Source organism: Protopterus annectens, chromosome 17.part0, assembly GCF_019279795.1.
Source record: "Protopterus annectens isolate FY-2018-M chromosome 17.part0, PAN1.0, whole genome shotgun sequence".
Lineage (NCBI taxonomy): Eukaryota > Metazoa > Chordata > Ceratodontiformes > Protopteridae > Protopterus > Protopterus annectens.
The window spans coordinates 87,813,204-87,840,929 of NC_056751.1; the positions used below are offsets into that span (position 1 = coordinate 87,813,204).

Sequence of the window (27,726 nt, forward strand, 5' to 3'; positions counted from 1 at the left end):
ATAATATCGCAAACAGGTGAGGAGAGGGTTTCCTGCCTGGCGACTAACGGAAGTGGAGAAACCAAGCTGTCAGCTTGAGAGTGGATAGATTTGGGAGAGTCAACCCTTGGGGGTGAGAAATTAAATCTGGATGAGTGTCCAGGATCCATGGAGGCTGTAACAGGTGAGGCCGGAGGAAGGGGAACCACACTTGTCGAGGCCAGAATGGGGCAATGAGGATCACCTTGCATTTCAACCAAATTGCTTTCTTCAAAATAGGGGTATCAAAGGAATTGGAGGATAAGCATAGAGGAGACCCGTGGGCCAATCATGAGTCAAAGCGTCTCTCAGGGACTCCCCCTCTGGGGGAAAGAGGGCAAAGGAGCTGCTGCATTTGTTGTTCGAAGGGGAAGCGAAGAGATGACAGCAAGGCTTGCCCCATCGGCTGAAAATTCCACTCGTGTTGAAGGAGGATGCATCTGCTCAGCCTGTCCGCAATCATGTTGGAGCTCCCCAGGATATGCATTGCTATAAGAAAGTGGTTGGAAGCTATCGCCCAGTGCCAAATTCTCATGGCCTCTTGACACAGGGGGTAGGATTTGGTTTCTCCTCGTTTGTTTATGTACCAGACTACTGACATATTGTCTGACTAAATTGCAATCGTTCCCGATGGAAGGAGTGGATGTAGTGCCTGCAACACCAACAGCAATGCTCTCGACTCCAGAACACGGATATGCAGGTTGGCCTCTAAAGCTGGACCACGTGCCTTGGATGGTCTTTCCCTGAAAATGGCCCCCCCCACCCTATCAGGGAAGCATCCGTGGTCACCGTGGCATTGGGTTGTGGGGTCGGGAAGGGGCGACACCAAAATTTTTCGTCTGGCCTCATCCACCAGAGGAGATCTTGAGCTGGTAGAGAAACCAGGCATGTTTGAGTATTGAAAACTGCCCCTATAAATTCCAGCTGTTGGGTAAGTTGTAGATTGGATTTCTCCCAATGGACTGTGATGCCTACAGACTCCGCTAGTGAGAGTGTGTAACAGAGGGCCATGGTCAGGAGACGCTTGGTGGGGGCAGAAAGGAGCCAATCATCTAAATATGGAAACACCTGGAATCCTTGACGTCTCAGATGAGCTGTCACCACTGCTAGGCATTTCATGAACATTCTGGGGGCCGTCGAGAGACCGAATGGCAGGGCTCTGAACTGGTAATGATTGGCTCCTAGCCAGAAGCGAAGGAGACTCCTGGAGTGTTTATCCATTTTGATGTGGTAATATGCATCCCGGAGGTCTATCGAGCACATCCAAACATCCTCCAATAAAAAAGGGAGAAGGGACTGAATAGTGACCATGCGGAATTTGGTTTGAACCACTGACTTGTTTAGATGGCTGAGATCCAGAATTTGTCTCCAGTCCCCGGTCTTTTTGGCATCAAAAAGAATCTCGAGTAAAAACCGGATCCGCACTGGTCTGGGGGTACTGGTTGGATGACTCTTTTTTGACACAGCTTTCTTATCTCTGAAGCCACTTCTTCCCTTTGACTGGGAGAAACATCGGGAAGGTGCTTTGTAGGTTTTGGACGTGATGTTAGAGGAATGTAATAGCCTCTGGAGATTATTCTCTGCATGCACAGATCTTTTGTGAAAGAGTGCCAGGCAGTTTGGTGCAGAGAAAAACGAGCCCAGACTGCTTCCAGAGGAAAGCAATCGGGCAACGCTTCAGGAGCGTTGATAAGACCATCCGGAGAAATTATTCCTGGAGTCTTGATTTCGGGGATCCCCTCTACCACTAAAGGGGCACCTTCCACCATTGGAACTCCCTCTGCCTCTAGGGGAATCCTCACCACGTGCGTTGCGGAAAGGACCTTGAGATTTTTTGTGCCATATTTTCCCACTCCTCTGGTTCCTGGAAAAAGAACGTTGGGGCTTGGAAAAACGTAGGCCAATGGCAGACAAGGTCTTTCTGTCCTGCTCGCAACTGGTCAGTGTGTCCTTTACTTTAGAACCAAACAAGGAAGATGGTTCAATAGGGGCATTCAAAAAGGACGACTTGAAGGAGTCCGTGAGGTTACAGATGCTCATCCAGGCAGGACGCCTCGTGACTATGCCTGTACCCGCAGCTCTAGCTGCCCCTTCGGTTGCGTGGGAGAGCAACCTCATGGACAAGTTTGGAATAGACTCAAAGGTGGCAAGTTTAGAGGGAAACTTGTCTCGTACCCAGTCAGAAACTTAAACTGCGAGGGCTCCAGAAAGTTCAGAAATCAGATCTCTTTGGAGTCTCATGAAATGCGCCAAGTAGTTCAGGGACCTGACTACAAAGGTTGCTGAAGCAAAAACTCGCTTCCCTAGTCTATCCACAGCCAGAGACTCTCTGTTGGGCGGGTGAACAGTAGGACTTTCTTCTGCAAGGTCCTTTTTAGTGGTCGCTGCCACCACCATAGTGTCTACTGGCAAGCCTCTAGACCAGTGAGGGTGTTCCTCTGGTGGGGAAAGAATCTTATCTGATCTCTTGGGAATGGCCTCAGTAGAATCAGGGTTCTTCCACGCATGCTGCATGATGAGCTGGACTAACTTGTCAGCAGGTGAGGTCACCCAAGAAGTAGAAGACCAAGAGCGGAAAGCCTGCAGGAAGACGGACTTCTCCGAGGAAGGGTTAGAGGGCTTCCAGTCACCCCTCTGTTTCAATATTTCCAGGATGTCTCCAAAGGACACATCGTCAGGGGTGACTGTGGGGACCCCTCCCCAACATCGTAGTCCGTATCCTCTGTGAGAGACTCCTCAGGAGAGTCAAGGTGTTTCCTCTTACAATCCTTCTTCCGAGGAGGTTCTTCAGTGGGGATGTCTGAGGAAGACTCAGAAGGAAGAGTACCCTGAAATGGGGTTTCCTGTGGCTTCTGCTCTCGGTGTCCTGGGGAGGTGGCCCGTGGTAGCTGTAGCTCAGAGGGAGCAGGGAGGAGATCCGACATAGGAGGAGCGCTTCCAGAAGCAAGCACCTCTTCATCACCCAGAAAGCAGGCCCGCCCGAAACAGAGTAGGACAATCTCGGATTTGAGGTCACACCCTGCTCCACCAGACCTGCTCCTGGGGATGCAGCCTCAAGCAAGATCGGGGCAGGCATTGTCTCCAGATCCGAGGATGGAACAGATAAAAAACTTGGAACCATGCTCAGAACCAAGGATTCGGCCCTCCAACCATGAGACTGAGGAAGGGACAGTTCCGATGGAACCAAAACCCAAAGAGGTGGCCTCAAAGCCTCAGTGAGGGTCACTGTCAGCGCCGTGGAATGGGTTTCGACCAAGAACATCGGAGCAATGGGCTTTGGAACCAATGGATACGAAGGAGGAATTTAAGTTGGAGTCCTGGGAGCAATACATTCAAACCCCGAAGGGGGATGAGTCTTAGGAACGTTTGTTATCCCTCTGGCTGCCAACAGCTTGTCCAGCAGGCGTACCACATCGAATTCAGAAAGACTCCTGGTGGACCTTATGGACACTGCTGAAGGGGAGTCAGGCCAGTCCAGAAAGGGGCTATATGTCTGGCCTAAGAACTGGTCCAATGAAGGGAAGTACCGGGTCCGTGATGTTTGAGTTATCGGCACCGTAGTCTCTAATTTGGAGACAGGTAATAGAGGAATCAGCGGCGTCGAGAAGGCACTCGGAGCTGAGGAGGCACTCGAAGTCTAGGTTATTATCAGTTTCAAAGGGATTGTCAGAACCACCTTTGGTGCAGTAAAAGGTGAAGTCGGTGCTGAAACTAAGTGAGGTCACAGCCGTAGTTGTCACTGTAAATAGGACTGGTGCCGTAGAGGTTGGTGCTGAAGGTGGCACCAATGAAGTTTCTGTAATATCTATGACACTGGATAAAGAAGCAACTGGAGCAGAGCTTGGAACAGAAGCAATAGTTGTAATCGGAGCCGATGAAGCAATTTCTGTGCTCTGTTGATGATTTGTGGGCCTTGTGTTTATGGGACGTGCCCTTATCACCAGCCGGTGAAGGGGGATCTGAATGGGGACGTTTTTTGTCCTTCACTGGAGGGGTTGAGACCTCTGACACAGAAAGGGCCTCTAAGAAAGGTGAGACTAACAGCCCTTTCAAAATCAGTTTATTTTTTTCTCTCGTTCAGCATCCGCTGACTAAAACTTAGGCAAATCTGACAATGAGGTTTCACAGAGAGGTGAGAAATCCACAGACAATATACACAATTGTTGTGCGAGTCACTGTTAGGCAGTTTGCCATTGCAGGAAGTGCTATGTTTACACCCTGAAGTCCCTTTTTTTTTTCAGACATATCCATACACATGAACAAACAAACTACTGACTAAAGGAAGTGAGAAAAGAGAAGAAGATACCAAAGATGGTATCAAACGATACCACAAGGGTAGGAGAGGGCGTACCAATGATGGTATAAGAAATACCCAATGGGTAGAGCTAAACAGATAACAGAGGGTAGGAAATTAATTAACTTAGGAAAAAATAAAAAAAAAATACACAAATATTTATAAAATATGACACTTAGCTGGAGAGCTCGGTGAAATGCTGCTCTATGACTGTGCGGCAAATGATATCTGAGGTAACTGGGAGAAGGACACTATGGGTAGCAGCTTAGCGTGAGAGTTTTTGGTGTACATGAGCTTGGTATTAGGCCGACTCAGTTCCGAGGGCTCGGAACTGAACCCATCAGTGATGAATGGGAAGAAGATTAACAACATCAGATAGACTTTTTTAATTTGTAATATTGCAGGGAATGGGGCACTCATGGGGGATACAGTTTCACAAGGTGGAGCACATGCCTTCATGTAGGGTTGCTAACGCCTATCAGACTGCTTACAGACAAGTGGTTGACTGTCAGGTAAAATGCCAAATGTAAGCAGATGAAGCAATTAAAACAGGAGGAAGTGTTGTGGATTGAAGAATATTCAACTGTAACAAATCATAATGCATGTGCTGAGCAAAGGGGATTTAATCCAAATACAGAATTTCACAGTTAAAGGGAGGAAACCATTTCCTTTTTATTTACAGCAAAAAAAAAACAGAGGTAATTTAGAACATTTGAGTCAAGTCTGGTATCCCACCTGTGACCCAGAGGGTTTTAAACAGTTTTTCATACGAGCGCTCACACAGAATGTACCTCTGAAAAGCGTTGAAAGTCCAAGACTTTAAATCAGTTTCCTGGCAAAACACAACATATTTTCACAGAATAAAAAGAAGTTTTTCTCAAAAAATAAATTTAGTGTAAGGTTTTCCTTAAAGGGAGACTTCGCTACCCAGCCTTTAATAATCACTAGCCAACCAACAGTTCCATTGGGCCCACTGAAGTCACTCCTTGGTAACAAGAAAACTCTGTACTTTTCCTGCTATGACTGTCCTTTATAAGGAGCTCCACTTAAGCACGTGACAATGAGTGTGTGTGTGTGGAGAGTACCCTTTAGCTTTGAAAAGTTGTCTGGTAGCAGTGGTGTAGCACCTATATAGTTTATGCTACTGCAACAGTGATCTAATGCTAAACATAGTAATGTATGCTTAATTTTACAAACGACAGCCACAAAACACAATGTAGAAAGTAATACAATAACACTGCCAAACATAAAATGTCACTATTCCGTTGTGTACACTTGGGTCTCACTTTTCTGGACCAGTTCACAGAATATACACATAAAATTACCTTTTCTCTGTAACTCTGTTCCTTTTTTTCTGAAGACATTTCTTCATCAAAAGCTTCACCTAAAAGGGAACAGATAAACATATATAATTAACTTCATGGAGATTTACAGTCTGTTTAACTAAATTTAATTACAAATGCTGGTTCTGAATACTACCTCAAATCACCACCACTGTAACAAGACGTACATCCCACTGCATCTTTACTAATTCTAAGTTTACACCTTCATCATTTATTCAGCATGCATAACTCAGTACGTACATACATTACTCATATACTCACTTCTGCAGTATAAATAACAACTCACATGCAAAAAGGGAAGAAGGAAACATTTTCTTTTGCAGATGGTAGTTCGAGCTGAAACAAAGTAAGTACACAGGAAGATCTTCAAAAGATCTCTCCAGACTTGGCAAACATTATTGCAAATATGTAGGAATAATCTATATATGACAGTTTAGTCTTAATGCAGGGGAATGCACTTTAGAAGAAAAAAAGGAAGCCCTCACACTGGAGTAAAGCAAGCAAGACCAGTCAAGGAAATAGTGACATTGTGGAGTAACTGTTTCAAATCATAACTAGAAATTATTACAAGAAAGTATTGAAATAGCTATGGCGTAACAGGCAGAAAGGAAATCTGGCCAAAAAACTTTTGCTGAAATTTTTTTTTTGACTGAAACAATCTGTTCAAAATTTGTTTTCAAAGAAGCAAAATGAAAGCCATGTTTTCATGAGCTGCAAATCTCCCTCTCAACGCCCACATCTCTGTGCAAGGGGGCAGTAGCCCCTACACCCCTTTCTACTCAATATAATTAACTCTGAAGCTGATGAACTTTAGACTACAGGAGACTGGCACTCAGAGCATTGTCATTAACCAATAAGACTTTTGACAAATTGCGCATTACACCATGCTTAGCTGTTTTACATCTAAGCCAATCCTGAAAAAAAAAAAAAAACAATCTAATCAAAGAAAATGGAAGGTTACAACTCCTTTCTACAATCAATCTGTAAAAGCCATCTTCGAGTACCATGAGTTGTTCTTAAGGTCACATTTCCTTGAAAAACGAACGCGATTATAATCTGTTTGAAGAAGGGCTACCAATGACATACAGGGGATTTGTCAGAAAATTTGTGAACTGAGGTTAACAAAAGAAACACTGCACGCACAAACTTGAGGAATAGAAGGAGAGGGGAAATACAACAGAGTTTTCAATACCTCAAATAAGTCAATAACTGGTACACCATTACTATAAAGTATCCCAGTAAACAGACAGCATAACTTAAGAAGGTTATGTTACACATCACTGCAACCACATCTGTAAACAGCATTTTCCATTAATACCTTGGGTAAGGATGGTTAACCTGTCTCACCTTTCAAGACTACCAAGGCAGGTGACAATGAAGACAGAAGCCTCCCTCCCTCTGCAAATTGTATTTGAAGCCTCCCTCCCTCTGCAAATTGTATTAACGGTAAGTGCAATTTGCTAATACAGTTAATTATGGCTACATGGCCGGTAGCACTTAGCACAGTCATGCAACTGGCATAGTGATTCTAAGCTCCAAAGAATTCACAAGAGGCTATGTATTGTAAAATTATACCTCTGTTGCTCAGAAAGGCATCACCTCTGACAAGTAACTGCACACAAATACTTATTCATTTACTGGCACTTATTTACTGGGAAAGTACAACTTACCAGTGCCCAATTTCAGCTGAGTCACAATTTAAAACTAGTGGAATAACTGACTTGGTAGGAAAGAAGAGGTCAGGAGAGAAAGCGACAACAACCGACGCCGGACCAAGACTTTGGAATTCGGCCGACCGAGGGACCGCCTGACGGCAGAGAACCCATCTGTGATTACTGCAGCTGTATGCACGATGAACATCCAGGACTGCAACAGTGAATACACTCGAACATCTACATTTATGGCAAGTGTACACAACTGTACTATGGTCTTCGTGTTTCACTGTTGCAGTCATCACATTTGGGTTGATTCCCAACGCTGAAGAAAATGGTGGAGGCAGTCAAGAAGACTGGGGGCTGGCTAGGATGCCCTGCAAGACTGCTGCAGCAAAGCTTGCCCTGGTTTTGGAGAAGATAGGCAGGTGGTAATGCTTGGTAAAGGTATGAACAGATGTCCATGTTGCAGCCTCCAGGATGTCCCTGGTGGGGACCCCTCTGAGAAAAGCTGCAGAGGTGGCGGTAGCCCTGGTGGAATGTGTCCTGACCCCCTTTGGGGGCGGTTTCCCGTGCTGTTTGTAGCAAAAATGGATGTAGTGTGCTATCCATTTGGAGACTGTTTGTTTGGATATGGTCTTGCCCTCTGCCCCTGCTGCGAAGCTGACTAGCAATTGATCAGGTTTTCTAAAAGCTTTGGTCCTGTCCAAATAAATCTGAGCTGTCTGTGCACATCTAGAGAGTGCAGAATCCTTTTCCCCTTGTTTTGTGGGTTAGAGAAAAAGGTGGGCAAATGAATGGACTGGTTGAGAGCCACACTGGACATCACGTTAGGCATGAAGGATGGGTTAGTCCTGAGGAAGACCCTGTCAGCATGGAAAATTAGGAAGGGCTCTACAGGCATGAGTGCTTATAGCTCTGATACTCTTCTAGCTGAAGTGATGGCCAGAAGCAAGGCTGTCTTCCGAGAAATTTTAACTCTGCTGAAGTTGCAGGTTCAAAGGGGGGTAAGGTTAGCTTTTCCAACACAAAGTTAAAGTCCCAGGCTGGGGTAGGAGCTCTTCTGGGAGTGTCCTTAAGTTGTTAGACCCTCTTAGGAACTGTTTGATGAGCGGGTGTGAGAAGAAAGTTGGCTCTGTGCTGTATCAGCAGAGATGGCAGAGGCATGAATTTTAATAGAAGAGAAGGGCAGACCCCCTGTGTAGTAGAGGTCTGCTTGGTAATCCAGGATGAGAGGTAGGGAGGGCTGTGCCATTCCGGCTCCTTAGCAAAACCTTTTCCACTTGTCAGCATAGGATTTTTTAGTGCCGAGGCATCTGGCCTCACGTATAACATCTAGGACTTGTTTGCTTAGGCTGGCCGCTTGAGGAGAGGTCAGGGAATAAGCCAGGCTGCCAGGTTGAGTGTCTAAAATTGGGGATGCATGAATTCATAGGTTCATAGGTTAGTACTAGGCTAACTGCCCTTGTGGGCCATTTTAAGCCTAGCCACTTACCGCATGTGAGAATCAAACCCTGCACCTTGTGTCTGTAAGGTAAACACCTTAACCATTATGCCAATCTCCCACCCTTCCTCTGGGTCAGGAGTGTTGGAATCTGAGGTAAGTACCATGGTGGCAGGGGTGACAGTGCTGACATGGCCAGTCTGGTGCAATCAGGATTGCCCTCGGTTTTTCCTCCCTTATTTTGAGCAGTACCCTTGAAATGAGTGGTAGAGGGGGATATGCATAGACCGAGAGGTTTACCCACTGGAAGGACAGAGCATCCACTTTCAAGGCCTTGCTGAGAGGTTTCCTGGTGCAGAATTTGCTGAGCTGATGATTGGAGTGGGAGGAAATAGGTCCACCTTCGGGGTGCCCCATTTCTGGGTTACAAGGGTGAAGGTTCTGTGGTCTATCTGCCATTTGTGTGGGTCTAGCAGGTTCCTGCTTAAGTTGTCTGCCAGAGAGTTTAGGAAGCCTGGCAGGAATTGTGCTAGCAGGTGCAGTTGCATGGCTGAGGCTGTGTGCCAAAGGGTCATGGGTGAGCCTACAGAGAGGATAAGTGCGAGTCCCTCCCTGCTTGCTGATATACCACCTCACTGTGGTGTTGTCTGTAGAGGCCCCGGGGAAAGTAGGGGTCCGAAAGCTATCAGGGTGTTCTGAACAGCTAGCATCTCTTTTTGGTTGATGTGCAGATGTATTTGATTTGGGCTCCAATGGCCCTGAATGCACCTGCCGTTCAGGTGTGCAACCCAGGCATAGTCGGATGCGTCTGTGGTGAGGGTCTGGGTGGCATGGGGTTGTGAGACGGAAAGTCCCTTGTTGTGGTTGCATGCTACTGCCCACCAAAGGAAATCTTTCCTTAGATAAGCTATCATTGGTGTGATAGTTTCCAGTTCTTGAGAGTGTTGACACCAAAGACTTTTTAGGCACCATTGTAGTTTCCTCATATGCAGTCTGGCATATGGAATGAGTAGAAAGCAGAAGGCCATCAACCCTAGAGCTTGCAGGATCTTCCTTGCGGATAACTGGGTTCTGGTGACTAGTTGACAGAAGTAGCCTATCAGGTAGGCTTGTTTTTCTGGAGTAAGGAATGCCATCTGGGATGCTGTGTCCAAGCTTGCTCCCAGGAATACAATTTTTTGTGTGGGGACTAGTTTTGATTTATTTTCATTGATAGTATACCCCAGGGAGGTCAGTAGTTCCTTTACAAAGGTCAGGTGCTGCAACAGCTTTTCCAGACTGTCTGAATCAGGCAACCGTCTGAGTAGGGGTAAATATGAATATTTGTTTGTCTGCAAAAAGCAATGGTTGGAGCCAGGCATTTTGTGAAAACTCTGGGAGCAATAGATAAACCAAAGGGAAGCGCAGAGAACTGAAAGTGCATAGATTCTGCCCTGAAAAATAGATATTTCCTGCAAGATTCCCTGACTGGGATGTGTAGGAAGGCCTCTTTTAGGTCTAGGGTGGCTAACCAAGCATCCTTAGAAAACATAGGAAGAAGCTGCTGGAGGGTAAGCATTTTGAATTTTGGTATCACCACAAAGATGTTTAGAATGGATAGATCGAGAATTGGGCACCAGGTGGCCTCTTTTCTGGGTACCAGGAAGAGTCTGGAATAGAAACCTTGGCCTATCTGTTCTGCGGGAACATGCTGTATTGCCCTCATGGAGAGCAGGGAAAGGGCTTGCTTTTTGGCCTCTGCCCACTGGTTTGGAGGAAGATCTGGGAACCCTTTTGGGGTTGGCAGAGTGTGGAAATAAAATCTGCATCCTTGGGACACTATGTAGAGAACCCACTGGTCGTTGGTAATACAGGCCCAGTTGCTTGCATGGAAGGAGAGTTTTCCTCCTAGGGTTACAAGCAGGTGGGCAGACGTAGGGGGTGGAGGTGTAAAGCCATTGTGAGTTCTTACCATAAGGGGGTGGCTTTGCACTCCCTGGTTTTGAAGAGGATGAACTCCATTGCTTAGATCTTTGCATTCCCTATGGCTGCTGTCTGGGGGGGTCTGCTTCCCCTGGGTCTGGGCTGAGCTGGCCTGGAGGGGGCAGGAAAGGACCAGTGCTTGGAGGGGCAATGCCTACTGAACCTCGGAGGCTGGATCTGTAAGAAGTATTTAACTGTCTGCATAGATTTAGCTTTTTCTTCCATCTTTTTAAGACCTCTTCTGCCTTGGTGCCAAATAAATTGTCTTTGTTCAATGGTGCATCCAATAATTTGGATTTGACATAGTCTGGCAAGGTCTGTTCCTTAAGCCAAGCATGCCTTCTACGGACAGAACCAGTAACTGCTGCCCTGCAAAGATGCGTCTAGGGCGTCAAAGCCACATTGCAAGGTGTGCTTAGAAACTTGACTTGCAGAATGCAATAGCTCTTGTAATTCTTTATTTTCTGCACAAGCAGGAAAGTAGGATATTGTTCCATGGTATGCTGATGACATTTCATCATGTGGAACTGACAACTTAACGCTCTAATAGCAAGAGTAGCAGAGGTGCATACTTTTTTACCCCGTCTGTCTAAAGCTCGGGAATTCCTGTCTGAAGGGGTGGGATTCTTAGCTGAGGTTGCTTTAATTCCTTTAGGTCCTCGAGAGATGACCACTGGGTCAGCAGTAGGATTTTTGAAAAGGAATTTGTGAGAGTCAAGGACTCTGTAGTATCTGTCAGGTTTCCTGGGAGCAGGAGGAAGGGTGGCAGGAGTCAAACTGGATTCCATAAAAACATCATCTACAACATCCAGGACAGCAGGAATGGCCAAAGGTCTGTGTTGTGGTAAATCTAAGAATTCCCTGAGTCTCTTTTTTGACTGAGGATAGTCTTGACATTCCCATTGGAAATGCTCCCTTAAGGTATGGAGGGTTTCCCCAAATGAAAAATCCTCAGGAGGAGAGGCAGAAGGAATGGATTCTTCTGCATCAGAATCCTCACAAGCAGAGCGGGGTTGCATGTCTTCATATTCAGAAGCATCAGAGTCATCGGACTCCTGTTCAGATAAAACTACTGGGGACAAGTCTCTTTCTTTTGGAAGGGGTAGCCTGGCTTCCCTTAATAAGCATAGTAAGGTCTTCCGCCATTTTAAGCATTTGATATTGAGGCAAGGAAGCAGGTGCCTGAGCTTGGGTCGTCGTTTATTTGGGCATAGTTCATACTCTGGGCTTTAGAAACTCTATAGTTTTAGAAAGAACTAAAGACGTGAAAGAAGTCGTCAGTTTGTGTCGAGTATCGGTAGTGCGAAGTACTTCCTCGGAAGCCAGTGCCTGCTCAGCGTCCCCGGACCCATCCAAGGTAGAGACAGCCGCAGGATCCTTAATCGAAGGAGAGTCTTGCGGCATACCGGAAAATCCACAGAAGCGGGCATCAGGGGCTGCAAAAGTGCCTCACTGAGGACCGGAGAGCTGACGACTAGCTTAGCGGAAGTCTTCGTCAGTTCTGGACCTGTGCGGTATGTCTCTGTCTTTATCCTTACATTTTTTCAGAAGATCGGTAGTCAGAAGGCTTACCAAAGCCATATCGGAATGCGAGGACTGACAGCGAAAATATCTAGCTACAATAAGGGCCCGATGACTTATAGTTCTGGCATTGAACAAAGCACAAAAGCGACAGAGGGACGTCGTGGTCAGGGCCTAAACAGATGACGCAGTAAAGGAAGTCTCTGTGTGGTATTTGTTTTCCACAAGCAAGACAATGGTTAACCTTTTCTGACATCGGTTAGATCAAGAAAAAAGGATCCCCAACGGGGTACTTAGCTTTAGAAGACTTCAACTTCAATTTGGAAATGAAAACACAGGTAGTGGCCAACCGGCACTTGTGCGAACTGCTTCTGCTTCGGGCTCCTCAGCAAGAAAGACTGATGTAATGGTGTTGGCTGCCTGATTTTATACCACTGACGACCTGATGTCAGTCCTGCAGCGACAGCAACTGATGCAGAAAAACTAAGCCTCTGGTATTCGGGCCAAATGAGGGCTACCCCTGGCAGGATAACCCAAATGTGATTACTGCAACAGTGAAACACGTAGAACATCAAATCTATACTTAAAAAACAAAAGATGAAGTCTAATGAAAATTAATCAATCACGACTGCAACCTCTTGACAAGATAGATAAAATGGACTATTTAATTTGAGGTAGTTATGAAGAGTCACATGTTATTAACTAAGCATACACAGCAGGGGAAAATGCATAAACATGAAAGCAAAGGGATCAGTGAGAGTTCTTTTCCTTAGAAGTCTTCAAAGAAGCTGTGAACTAAGTACCAGTACAGACCTCAGCATAGCCATATATCTTCAAAATAATAATAAGTTAAGTACATAATGGGCTGTCTGTTGCTGAACTACACTAGTGTAATGTCTCACATACTGAAACATGTACTTATTTACTGAGTTATTAGTTTCTGTTTCTAGTCATTCAGATATTAACAATCTGTAATAAGTGCAAAGCTAGTGGCACACCCTGTAGCAGCTTTTTTCCCTTCATGCTTCTTCAGAAGCTTAAATCCTGTAATGCAAGTAGATCTACAAAAACATCCTGCAGGCTAAGCAGTGAAGGTGGTATTTGTCTATTGCAAATATTTTGTCAGTCTCAAAAAAAAAAAAACATTCTAAGATTGAAATTATATCACATCTGGTGTCAGCTATAATCACTCACCTTTTGCCTTTACAAAATGTATACAATCAAGAAAGTGCATCTGTGTAAAGATTTACCATGACAGTAGATGTCTAACTGACCAGTGATGCAGTATCATTAACTGATGAGGTATCCTGCCAAGGATAGATGTATGTAAAATAGTATACCAAAGCCTAGGTTGCCTTCACCTTGTGCCATATGGCCAATGTATGATGTCAACCCAACATAGCCAGAGGTACATAAGGGAATGAATGTATGAATGCAATGCACCTCAGGACTTTCATGCCGCAGAAGTACAGACAACTAAATACACATGTACAAATAAAAAAGAAAAAAACACATCTAAGCCCAACAAGAAAGAGAAAAGAACGGAAAATGAGGGCAGGATATAATACTGTAACAGTGATCAGTCAGCCATCTACTGTTATGGTAAATTCTTACTTAACTGTACTGTGTCCTACCATGATCACTGTTGCAATATTATTAACTGATGAGAGCTTCTCAAAGCTGTCCAAAAAGCAGGGAGGAGAAAGCCTGAAGAGGGTTATGGTCCAAATGACCTAGCAAAACTGATGTAGTAAATACTGCTCTAGTCCCAGGAAAATATCAATCTTGTAATGTTTTGCAAAAGTGTGAAAGGAAAAAAGAAAGCAAGCAATTAGCTGTTTCAAGACCAGATCTGGAATCCAGACTCTTGAAGAAAGCTGGTAAAGCAGCAGCAGCTCTAGTAGAATGCATTTCAACTGGAGCCAGAAGCTACCAACAATGAAAGGAGTAATAAAAAGAGAAAGCCTTGGATAACCAATTTTAGAAATAGTGTGTTTGGAAATAGAACCACCTGAAGTAGTGTCCTGAAAAGAAACAAAAAGCTGATCAGACATCCTGTCAGACTTGGCTTACTCCGAGCAAAATCTGAGCTGCATGTGCACATCCAATGAATTTACGATCTTCTCCACTTTATTCTGAGGGGAAGAAAAAAAGGTAGGCATATTGATGTTCTGATTCAAGGACAACTCATTAACAATCTTAGGCATAAAATAAGGATTAGAATGGGGAATAACCCTATCCTTACTGAAAATGAACAAATTTGGAATAGCCATTAAGGTCTGCAACTCTGCCATTTAGCAGAAGTCAAAGCCACCAGCAACACTCTTTTCCAAGTGCAAAACTTAACAGAAACAGAGGTAGCAGGCGCAAAAAGGTTAATTTAAGCTTTTATGGGACTTAGCTCAAGTCCAAAAAAAGAAGGCTAGACCTTTGTGATGGTCTAATATGTAGGATGCCTTTCAAAACTGTGGGACCTCAAATCAAGATGAAGGTGGCAGATCCAGAGGTAGGCAGACAGAGGCAGCTGACAGACGTGCTTTAATTGAAGAGAACTGCCAACCCAACATTGAGCAATTCACACCAATTAAGCTAGAATGATAGGCATGCCCCTTTGAAAAGGGCCCCGATTCTTTCTTCAGCACCAAAGGGAAAAACACTTATTTAGACAACCAAGATTTCCTTGTATTTGGTTTTCTAGCCTCCTGTAAAAATGTAAGCATGCACTCAGAAAACTGGTGCCTAAAAAGAATTAAAATTCTATCACCTACAGAGTCAGATTCAAAGTCTGTTGACTGGGGAGAATTAAAAACCTTTTGCTCTGTGCAAGTCCATCTTGCGAGGTAACTTGTGATAATTGCCCTTTGCCACATGAATAAGAAGAGAAATCAGTGCTGTCTGCGCCAAAAGGGAGTTGCCAACAAGATTTTGATTAGTCCTTCTTAATCATTAGAACAACTTTTGGAATCAAAGGAAGTGTAGGGAAAACATAAAGGAATCTCCTTTTCCAAGGAAAGGTCATAACATCCATTATTCACACTTGAGGATATGGTAGTCTTGAATGAGCTGAGCTGTCTGTTGTGTGTGGAGGCAAAAAGATCTATCTGTGGAGTATCCACTGATGGATAACATCAAGGAAGACTTCTCCTTTTAGCATACATTTGTGAGGATCTGCTCTGAATTTTCTCAAAAAGTCTGCTACAGAGTTTTTCCATGAGGGTATATATGATAATCCACCACTGGACCAGTAATCAAGGAGCCTCAATCCTCACTACTGGCACCTGTGCTGGGACATTCACTGGGAGGATAACAGGTACACACAGTATTTCCAGATGCAGTTCTCTGCATCAAGTGCAATTTCCCTTAAGAGCAAACAGAGACCACAGTCAGTCCGGGGCTGGTTTCTCCCTATTTCTCCAGATCCAAAGTAAGACTCCCCCCATTGGCACAGCTACAGAGTTGAGATCTCAGCTGAGTGACCAGGCCAAGACCCCCAGCACCCTCTCTGTCCAACCAGTGCTTCGTGTCCCTGCCCAAGTGGCCGACACACACTCTTTGAGGATTGATTAACACACGTGAGTGCACACACACACACACACACACACACACACACACACACACATGGTAAGGGCTGGCACAGGTTTACTAGCTATGCCCCCTTCTGCCCAGACTATAAGGTAATTTCCACTGCCACCAGTCCACTCTTCAACAGCTACTTTAAGGCCCATAACAAAGGGTGACTAATTTTACTGTGTAGTATTACTATTAATACAAATGGTAGTTTGACAAAAAGCAAGGCTATTATGAGTGGCTCACACAGTGTCACCAAATTAAAATGCAAGTACTCTCAAAACTTAAATACCTCTACACAGATCAGCCACAATGAAAGGTTTAAATATGTTTAATTATAAATAATAAAACAACAAGACAATGCTAAGTACATATTCACAGTGACTTCAGAGCTCAAAACCACAGGAAACATTTAAAATAACATTGCAGTACATGCTCACACAAATAAAGAAAAATATCTAAACTAAGCTTCACTATATTCCTGACTGTATCTAAGAGAATTACTATACCCTAAGAACTTACTAATAGAGCAAGGCAGATGTGGTGACTGTTTTTCTTGTTGTTGTTGACAGGTCCAAGACGGAATGCAGAATGCCCTGTCTCACTGACAGACCTCTCAAAATAATATCTAAAATATTACTGCTGGGACAGCCTGAAAAATCACATCATTTCTGGTCATCTGACTTCTAGTTCTCAAGCCAAAACAGCATTTAGCATCTACCTGTAAAAAATATACAGACAAGGGCTTTTTCTCAGATCTTTGGCAGATGCTGGAAGTCGTAACTCAATTGCATTCCTTCATGCTTCAAAAGTAGCAATTAGTTCACTCAAAGGACAATACAGAAAGCTTCCAAGTACAGACTTTGTGTCTGCAGCTGCACTGAAAACTTCAGAGACAGTCTCTTTATTGCGTAGCCTATAAAGTAATTCATTTTCTGATATTTTTCTAAAGTTTGCTGGACTGATGTTAACCCTCCAGTTTCCTCTTTTAACATATACTTTTAAACAGTTACAGTCTTTTCCTGTAGGGCACACTGTGGATACATTTTAAGCACAAGTACTTTACAAAATATCTTTAAAAAAAACATCTGTACAAAGCAGTTTGACATAAACATGACATACAGTTATAATACATTTGTAACACAAGCATTTGTATAAATTAGCCTGATATTCACAAATTACATATATAATTATTTACAAAATTCCAGCTAGCTGTGCTTGCAGTATCTCCTTTCGTTACACTATATATAAAACTTTGGAGAAAAATTTTGTGCTGAACTGCTATTTCCTAAGCTTTGAATGCCAACCTGCAAAAGTGGCAAGACTAGGTATCCCCATACACACACACTTGCTGAATATCACATTAACTGTAGTGTTGTCTGTGAAGATCCAAACAGGACCCAGAGTCCACAGGTAATGTAGAGACTGAAGAACTAAAATAAGTGCCTTCACCTCTTTTATACTGATGTGGGTCCCTTCATTCCTTTTGAGAACATACTCCTTGCCATCGTAGTCAGCCCTCATCAGGTCCATAACCGAGTACAACGCTCCTTTCTGTATGTACATAACCAGGCACTTATACCAACTGAAGCAGCCCCAGAGGATTCTCACTTGAAAAAAATAAGCATAAAACATATGTACACACATCCTATGCAGACCAATTAAAGCTCCTATCCCTTTACTCTGTCTCATACTGTTTAAGAGGTGACGTATGCCTGACCTACAAGGCATTCTCTGATCCAGCCTTGGTGAAAATGTTCCATATTCGCAAGAACACTTGTACAATAATTAAATGTTCCATGGACCTAAACCTTATTTGTGACTAACAGAACTTGCTGGAGAGACAGATTCGTAGCCCAAAGGCTACCTCATCTATGGAATAAACTTCTCATCTTTGTAAAACTACGCTCGTCCCTCATGCTCTTCAAAAAGAATTTGGATAAATGGATGGGGAAACTGTAAATTCACTCCTAGGGTACTGCCCATGTCTGTTATGGACAGAGCCAATCTGTAAAATGACTCATTAGAGTTCCAACACTCAAAATAAAAACACTACCTGGACTACCCATTACATATCTGGGAAATTAAGATATAATAATGTCATACCCTGGGTATTACTGGCTAGGCTTGCAATAGATCTTGTGCTATTAGCATAGTAATCACCTATGAATAGCACCACATGTCAGATCAGAGGCATCTGTGAACAAATCTTGGCAAGGGGAAAAAGATTAGAAAGAGCACTCCTAGACTGAGTGAAATCTGGTTGGTCTACAATAAAAGTTCCTTCTTGATGAGGGCAAGAAATTAATTTGGAAGGCTAATGGATGGCAATGTAGTCCAGAGAGATTTCATATACCACTAAATCTTTCTCTTATGGAGTCTACCATAAGAAGCCATAGGAATCACTGATGCCATGTAACCCGCAGCTCTGAAAATATCTACTGTAAAGTTCATATCCAAGGCAAAGAAGATTCTGAAAGTAATCTATCAGTAAAAGAAAGTACAGTTTTGTACCTACCATAAATGTAGATGTTCGAGTGCTAACACAGCTGCAGTCATAACAGATGGGTTCTCCTGCCATCAGGCGGGTCCTCGGTCGGCCGAATTCCAAAGTCTAGGTCCGGCGTCGGTTGTCTTCGCTTCTTCCCTGACGTCAGTGCGACAGGGGTATAAAAGAACCAGCCGACGCCATGTTCTTCAGTTTTTCTTGCCCCAGACGTCAGGTGCCCCCAGAAGGAAGGCAATACATAAAATTATGAAGTAATGCAATGCAATATAATCAAAAAACAGTAGTTGCAAGCAAATACACCATAAAAGAATACCCCTAGAGGGGAAGGAGGGAGGGAAACCTGGACTGCAGCTGTATTAGCACTCGAACATCTACATTTATGGTAGGTACAAAACTGTACTATGTTCATCGTGCATACAGCTGCAGTCATAACAGATGGGTAGAATCCCAAAGCTAAGAAAGGGGTGGTAGGCACTAGGTGGAACTAGGAGGAGCCAAAATGCCCTGCAAGACTGCAGTGGCAAAGCCTGCTCTAGATTTGGAGTATAATGGTAGGTTGTAGTGTTTGGAGAAGGTATGCACAGAACTCCAAGTGGCTGCTTCCAAGATATCCTTGGTAGGAACTCCTCTGAGGAAGGCTGCAGAGGTGGCTGTGGCCCTGGTGGAATGAGTTCTAATGCCTGTAGGAACAGTTTTGCCATGAAAGGAATAGCAAAAGCGTATGCAGTGGGCTATCCATTTTGAGATTGTCTGCTTGGAAATTGGCTTTCCTGGAGCTCCTACCGCATAGGCCACAAAGAGCTGTCCTGATTTTCTGAAAGGCTTTGTTCTGTCCAAATAATAACGCAGTTGCCTGTGGATGTCTAAGGAATGTAGTAATCTCTCCCATTTGTTTTGAGGATTGGGATAAAAAGTAGGTAAATGTATGGCCTGATTTAAAGCTACCCTGGATAGCACTTTAGGCATAAAGGAAGGGTTGGTTCGTAATGAAACTCTGTCCTGATGGAAGATGATAAAAGGCTGGACAGCCATGAGGGCCTGTAGTTCTGAAACTCCACGAGCTGAAGTGATAGCCAGAAGGAAAGCTGTTTTCCAGGACAAATATTGCAAATCTGATGAAGCAGCTGGCTCAAAAGCAAGCAAAGTCATTTTTTCCAGAATGAAATTTAGATCCCAAGCAGGTATTGGTTGTTTCCTTGGAGGTCTTAAATTCTTAGCCCCTCTGAGGAACTGTCTTAAAAGAGGGTGAGAGAATAAAGGAGGATCAGTGTTGTATTCTGCAGAAATGGCTGAGGCATGGATTTTGATGGAGAAGAACGAAAGTCCACTGCTTAGTAGTTCAGCCAAATATTGTAGTATTTGAGGTAAATTCAGTTTTCCAGGGTTCTGGCCCTTTTTCTCATTCCAGACACAAAAACGTTTCCATTTTGCGGAGTAAGCTTTTCTAGTTGATGGCCTTCTGGCCTCCAAAATGACATCCTGCACCTCCTTGGAGAGTAGGGCCTGCTGTGATGCTAAGGAATCTTCCATGCGGCTAGATTGCGTGTTTTTAGCTGACTGTGAAGAGTTTTGAAGCTGTGCTGAGTCAGAAGAAGAGGCATTAGAGGCAGGGTCCATGGAGGGGAATGAGTCAGGCTCCTCAGGAGTGGGTACCAGTGTTGCCTTGGCCAGTCCGGAGCAATGAGGATCATCTTTGGTCTCTCTGCTCTGGTCTTCAATAGGACTTTGGGCAGCAGAGGAAGAGGCGGGAAGGCATAAACTGTCATTGATGTCCAGCTGAAAGAGAGAGCGTCCACTCTCCAGGCCTTTGGGTGGAAGGTCCTCGAGCAGAATTTTGTCAATTGATGATTTTTGTGGGAGGCAAAGAGATCTATGTCTGGCCTTCCCCATTCTTGGATTATTTCTGTAAAAACTTTTGGATGCAACATCCATTCGTGTGGATCTGTCATATTCCTGCTTAGGTTGTCTGCCAGCGTGTTTTCCTTGCCTGGCAAGTACTGTGCTTGTAGTTCCATTTGTAAGTCCATGGCCATGTTCCAAAGTGATATGGCCAGTCTGCATAGGGGATAGGAATGTGTTCCCTGCTTGTTTATGTACCACATAACTGTGGTGTTGTCCGTTCTTATCAATTGTTGACCTGGTTGTAGAAGGTCCTTGAAAGCTATAATAGCATTTATTACTGCTAGCATTTCTTTTTGATTGATGTGAAGGTGCTTTTCTTTTTGGGACCATTTGCCCTGAATGCACCGGTCTGTCATGTGTGCCCCCCAGGCGTAGTCCGAGGCGTCTATTGTGATGACTTGATTTGCTTGAGGCTTGCTGAATGGAAGACCTGTGTTTGCTTGACATGCTTGAGCCCACCATAGAAATTCCTTTTGCAGACATGGAAGTAGTGGTATTATTGTTTCCAAACTGTGGCTGTGTTGAGACCATATGTTTTTTAGGTACCATTGTAGTTTTCTCATATGCAGCTTTGCACATGGGATTAGCAAGATGCAAGATGCCTTGAATCCCAGAGCCTGCAGGATTTTCCTTGCAGTCAGCCTGGTGCAATTTGCCAGTGTTTTGAAATATTGAATTAGTTGCCCCTGCTTCTCTGGCGTGAGGTAGGCCATCTGGGTGTTTGTGTCCAAACTGGCACCCAGGAAAATTATATTTCGAGAGGGTATTAGCCTTGATTTCTCTTTGTTGACTGTGTATCCCAGAGAATTTAATAACATTATTACATAAGCCAGATGTTTCAGAAGAATGTGCTTGCTGTCCGCTTGGATCAGGCAGTCGTCCAAATAAGGGTATATTTGTATCCCTTGAAGTCTGCAGTAGGCAATTACTGATGCCAGGCATTTCGTGAATACTCTGGGCGCAGTAGATAAGCCAAAGGGCAATGCAGAGAATTGATAATGGGTTGAACCTGCAAGAAATCTGAGGTATCTTCTGCAATTTTGTCTGATTGGGACATGCAGGTATGCCTCCTTGAGGTCCAATGTTACCAGCCAAGACTCCTTGCCCAGCATGGGAAGAAGTTGCTGTAGAGTGAGCATCTTGAATTTTGGTACGAGTAGGAATGTGTTTAGGATGGAAAGATCCAAAATAGGTCTCCAATCTTTTCCCTTCCTTGGCACCAGAAATAGCCTGGAATAAAAACCTTGACCTTGTTCGTGTGTAGGTACCTCTTGAATAGCTTTCATGTTTATAAGATCTGAAATTTGCTTTTGTGCCTCTGCCCTTTGATTGTGTGGCAGTTTTGGCATGCCTCTCATTTTTGGAAGGGTATGAAAGTGGAATTTGTAGCCTCTGTTTATAATGTCCAGGATCCATTTGTCCTTTGTGACAACATGCCAATTTTTGAGAATAGTGCCAGCTTTCCTCCTAAGGGGCTGCCATTTGAGACCTGTTGGCCTGCAAAGGGAAAGTCATTGGATATGCTTTCTGTAGGATTGTGAGTAGTCCTCACCACCTCTTTGTGTAGGAGCTTGCCATTGTCTGCCTCTGTCGATCCTTGTGGTTGTCCTCTGCCCCTCGGGCGCCTGTATCTGCCTCTTTGGGGTCTGTCCGTGGCAGGAAAGGACCAGTTTTGGAAGGCCAATTTCTACTAAAGCGTGGTGGTTGAACCTGCAGAAATTCTTTCACAGTTTGCATTGATTTAGCTTTTTCCTCCATTTTTCGTAATACTTCCTCAGCATTTGCACCAAATAGTACATCCTTTTGAAGAGGGGCGTCTAGTAATTTAGCTTTGACATGATCAGGCAAGGTTTGTTCCTTGAGCCAAGCATGCCTGCGTATGACTGAGCCTGTAACAGCAGCTCTACATGAGGCCTCTAGAGCATCAAAACCACATTGTAAGGTATGTTTACTCACTTGTTCTGCACTATGCATCAAATCCTGCAACTCCTTCAAGTCTGGTTGTTCAGGTTGTGACATTTTACTTTTCAATTGAGATAACAGAAACTGTTGGTATTTTAGCATATGAAACTGACAGTTTAAGGCCCTCATGGTTAAGGTAGCCGAGGTATATACCTTTTTTCCCCACCTTTCTAAGGATCTGGAATCTCTCTCGAAGGCAATGGATTTTTGGCAATGGAAGCCTTAACTCCCTTGGGTCCCTGTGAGATGGTTTCTAGGTCAGCAGCATGGCTTTTGTAAAGAAATTGGTGTGAGTCAGGAACCCTGTAGTACCCGTCAGGCTTAACTGGAGCTGGAGGTAGAGAGTCCGGGTTAAGGCAGGCCTCCGAGTAAACATCATCTAGGATGTCCAAGACAGGAGGTATAGCCAGAGGCCTGTGCTGGGGTAACAAAAGAAATTCCCTGAGCCTTTTCTTGGAATCTGAATAATCCCGGCCTTGCCAGTGGAAGTGTTCCCTTAAGGTATGCAAAGTTTCCCCAAATGAGAAATCCTCAGGGGGGGATACAGAAGGAATAGACTCCTCTGCATCAGAGTCTTCAAAAGGGGAGTAAGCCTGTTCCTGATCATCAGAGTGTTCTGAAATAATGGATCCCTGATCAGAGGAGGGGGAATCTTCCTCCACTCTGGGCCTTTTGTCCGGAGGAGGCTGAGAACCTCTGATTAGAGTAATTAAATCCTCAGCCATTTTAAGCATCTGTCTCTTAGGCATGGGGCCTGGAGATGGGCCCTGTGTAACTGGTCTCTTAGGGTGCATGGTTGCTTTAGACTTGGTGAAAGCCTTGATGGAGAAAGAAGAGGAAGGTCTGAAGACACCTTGAGTGGAGGTGGACCTGTCCACATTCTGTGTTTCAACGCCAAGAGTGGCTTTGGTATCTGTAGTCGGGGTGTGGGCCGAGGAGCCTGCGACCTCGGGTACAGGAGACACCGCCAAAGATGTGTCGTCGGTAGTCAGGGGCTGCATAGGCGCCTCACTGAGAACCGGACCACGTGTAGTCGGCTTTGGCGTAGTGTCGGTAGAGGCCGCGGACCTCGAGTGTCGGTCCTTGTCTTTGCGTTTTTTTAGACAAAACCGGTGTCGGAGTATCCGACGACATGGTATAGTTAAATGTTTTCCCAAAAAAATGCTGGGCGAACTCCGCCCGACGCTTAATAGTGCGTTTGTTGAATGCAGCACAACAGTGACAGACCGAGACGTCGTGGTCTGGGTCTAAACAAGGTATACAGAGGGAATGGAAATCCTTATGCGGTATTTGCTTCCCACAAGAAACACAATTATTAACTTTGTCTGACATCGGTCTGAGGCAAGAAAAGTTTCCCCAACAGGGTACTTAGCTTTTAAGAAGACTTCGGTTTTCCAAATTTTTTGTAATCTCAGGAGCTGGCCAACCGGCACTTGCGAACTGCTTCTGCTTCGGGCACCGCGCGGCAAGAAAGACTGAAGAACATGGCGTCGGCTGGTTCTTTTATACCCCTGTCGCACTGACGTCAGGGAAGAAGCGACGACAACCGACGCCGGACCTAGACTTTGGAATTCGGACGACCGAGGACCCGCCTGACGGCAGGAGAACCCATCTGTTATGACTGCAGCTGTATGCACGATGAACATCCTTGTTGCCCTCTGCAGCAAAAGATGTAATTGACAATGTGCAGATACTACATCCCAGAAAAATCTGATCCTAAGATGGAATTAAGCAAGACTTCTTCAGGTTCTGAGTGAACCACAGACTGCCCATAACATATCACAAATTGCAATAGAGTCAGCAGAAGCTGTAGGGCAAGAGCCTGAATCAGATAATCACCTAGATAAGGAAATATTTGAATAGGTCAGAGCATAAAGAAAGCAACAGCAGGAACTAGGCACTTTGTAAACATCCGTGGGACAGTAAGAAGACCAATGGGTAAAGCAGAAAACTGAAAGTGATAATGAAGACACATAAAACCTTAAGAATTTCCTGTACTCCAGATGAATAAGAATATGAAGACAGCCATCCTTTAAATCCAAAGTCATCAAGAAAGCCTGTGGAAGACTCGTTGGAATTAAGGACAGAGTAGCCAACATCTTGAAACCGGAGTCTTTGAAAAAAGCATCTCCAAGTGGCATCCTTGCTGGGAATCAGAAATATTCTCGAGTAAAAACCTGTTTTCTCTATGTGAGAAGGAACTGATTCTATTCTCACTTGACAGAGAATGTCTTGAAAAAGAGGGAAAATAGGATGAATCTGGATTTTTTGGGGGGTGGGGATGCTGAAGAAATTCTTGAGAGATGAGGGAAGGTTTTCCAAGACATTTTGTATACCTCTTGAATGATGGCTAGAGCCTATTGCCCAAACTTATTATTTGCAAAATTGGCAGAGAGAGAGAGGGAGAGGGAGGTAAAAGTTTTGAGATAAAGGAACCAGAGAAAGGCTGATGTGGGATGAGCTGGGAAGAGGAGACAGATAGTCATAAGACAAGAGACTTGCCTGGAAAAGAAGGTATGGAACCCCTGGAACTCAGCTCAGGCTTTCCTTGAAACCACCTTCTAGGAGGTCTCTCAATCTTCTGAGAAGACTTTAGACCCTTATGAAGAAAAGGACTAGCCTTATAAGGATAATTTCTCTGAAATTTAGGAACAAGAGAAAAAAAGACTTGTTTATGGTCCTGCATGATCTTACCTTTCTCCTGTAAGGCCTTGAAAAGCTCTCCAGCGGTTCATCCAAAAAGATGCTGCCTATCCAAAGAAAAGTCAAGCAGCTTAGTTTTGACTTCCGTAGGTAAAGGTTAAAGTCTAAGCCAGTAAAACCTATGAAGAACCAAACTAGTGACCACAGCTCTAAAAGAGGCATATGCACCATCATAACTACACTTATTAAAATGCCTAGACACTTGGAAAGCACAGTTAAGTGCAGTAGATTTAGCTTCTGACTCATTAAATCAGGGAGCACCTTACCTAAGGCACCCAGGACTGACAAAAGTTAACCTAACCAAATGGGTTTGGTAATTAATAGCTCAAAAAGCTAAAACAGCAGAAGTATACACTTTCTTGCCGTATCTATCAATGGCTCAGCTGCCTTTACCCACAGGCAGAACATCTACTGAGGCATTTCTGAGAAGGCTGATAGGGAAGCTATAGCCCTAGTGGGATAAGCCCCTGGAGGACCAGACATGAAACATAATATAGACCCTTCTATTATACATCATTGACCATTTAGCTTGCGGAACACTAAAACGTTGACAGCTAAGGGTCGAAAACTTACAATCTCGAACGACCAGTTAAACAAATTCTTTAACCGGGAAATAATTCACTTGACCATGCCAAACTAACAAACTTCCAAGCTGTAACAAAGTGGGGGGCTTCGCCCCCCCCCCACCCCTTAACTAAATATACCAACTCGAGATTGCTCTACATTGGGGAAAGGGCAAACTGGTATGGCCAAGCGAATTCTTTCCTGATGAAATAATTTGCTTAACTGGCCATTCGAGATTGTAAGTTTTTGACCCTTAGCTGTCGACGTTTCAGCATTCGACAAGCTAAGCGGTTGATGATATAATGTAGACCCTAACAGAAGAGGATGCAGTGGGAAAATCCACTAAGAAAGCATGGCCTTAGAAACTCTCACCCAATAATCTAGGTTTAAAAGAAACAAAGACCTGCAAGTGCTTTCTGATAATCTTAGTCCCACCTAAATAACAATGCAACTGCAGATGCACATGATTATAATGTGAAAAATGCTTCCCACAACTGCAATACCATGGAGAAAAGAAAGGGTATGTGAAGGATCTGATTAAGACAAAACTCAGAAGCCACTGTTGTCAAAAATGAAAGCTTGTTTAGAAGAGAAATGTGTTTTTATGGAAGATCAAGTAAGCAGGCTCAACTGAGAGGGCATCAGGTCAGACATTCTCCTGGAAGAAGTAAAAGTAACAGACACCAAAAATATGGTCTTCCAAGAGGCAAGTTTTATCTGCAGTGAACCAATTTATTTGCAGTGGACAGAGCCAATGACCATGTCTTTCAGTTAAAGTAAAGGTCCTAAGGAGAAAATGGCTTCAAGAGAAAGGTGTGGTTAAGAAAGGTGTTACAAACTCTGAGTGAAGCCAATGAAATAGCCCTGACCCTGATGAAAAAGTACAGTTTTGTACCTACCATAAATGTAGATGTTCGAGTGCTAATACAGCTGCAGTAATCACAGATGGGTTTTCAGCCGTCAGGCGGTCCCTCGGTCGGCCGAATTCCAAAGTCTTGGTCCGGCGTCGGTTGTCGTCGCTTACTCTTCTGACGTCAGGAAGGCCAGAGTATATAAGACACAGCCGACGCCATGTTCTTCAGTCTTTCTTGCCCCAGATGTCAGGTGCCCCCAAAAGGAAGGCAATACATAAATAAAGCTTTTTGTACATGTGAAGAAATGCAAAGTAATGCAAAATCAGTGTAAGCAAGCAAATAAAACATAGCAGGATAACCCAGTCAAGTGGTATGTGGGGAAGGAGGGAGGGAAACCTGTACTGCAGCTGTATTAGCACTCGAACATCTACATTTATGGTAGGTACAAAACTGTACTATGTTCATCGTGCATACAGCTGCAGTAATCACAGATGGGTAGAGTCCCATAGCTATGCATAGGGTGGTAGGTACTATGAGGAACTGGGTTGAGCCAGAATGCCCTGCAAAACAGCAGTGGCAAAGCCTGCTCTTGTTTTGGAATACAAGGGCAGGTGGTAGTGTTTTGAGAAGGTATGCACAGAACTCCAAGTGGCTGCCTCCAAAATATCTTTAGTAGGAACACCTCTGAGGAAGGCTGTAGAGGTGGCTGTGGCCCTGGTGGAGTGAGATCTGATACCAGTAGGGACAGATTTCCCATGACAGGAATAACAAAACCGTATGCAGTGGCCAATCCACTTGGAAATGGTCTGTTTTGTAACTGGTTTCCCTTGAGCCCCTACAGCATAGGACACAAAAAGTTGTTCTGATTTCCTGAAGGACTTTGTTCTGTCCAAATAATAACGTAGCTGCCTATGGATGTCTAAAGAGTGTAGCAGCCTTTCCCCTTTGTTTTGAGGGTTAGGACGAAAGGTAGGTACGTGTATGGCTTGATTTAAGGCTACCTTGGATACCACTTTTGGCATAAAAGATGGGTTGGCATGAAGGGAAACCCTGTCCTGATGGAAGATGAGGAAGGGCGGCACCGCCATGAGGGCCTGTAATTCAGAAACCCTACGAGCTGAAGTGATGGCCAGAAGGAAACTTGTTTTCCAGGACAAATATTGCAAATCTGTTGAGGCAGCAGGTTCAAAAGGAGGCAATGTTAATTTTTCTAGTATGTAATTAAGGTCCCAGGCTGGTATTGGTTGCTTCCTTGGAGGTCTTATATTCTTAGCCCCTCTGAGGAACTGCCGTAAGAGTGGGTGAGAGAATAAAGGAGGATCCGTATTGAATTCTGCAGAAATGGCTGAGGCATGTATTTTTATGGAAGAAAATTAAAGTCCACTGTTCAGCAGTTCAGCCAGGTACTGTAAAACCTGAGGCAAGTTCAAT

At 44.2% G+C, this 27,726-nt stretch overlaps 1 protein-coding gene across 2 annotated transcripts in view; it reads right to left on the bottom strand.

The window, feature by feature from the left end:
• The window catches only part of POLR1E (RNA polymerase I subunit E), a 970,793-nt gene that overhangs the window by 609,971 nt on the left and 333,096 nt on the right, over positions 1-27,726 (bottom strand). For both annotated transcript variants that reach the window (XM_044059632.1, XM_044059633.1), the window contains one exon: positions 5,638-5,696. In XM_044059632.1, the coding sequence (XP_043915567.1) occupies positions 5,638-5,696 (59 nt within the window). The remainder of the gene's footprint in view (positions 1-5,637; positions 5,697-27,726) is intronic.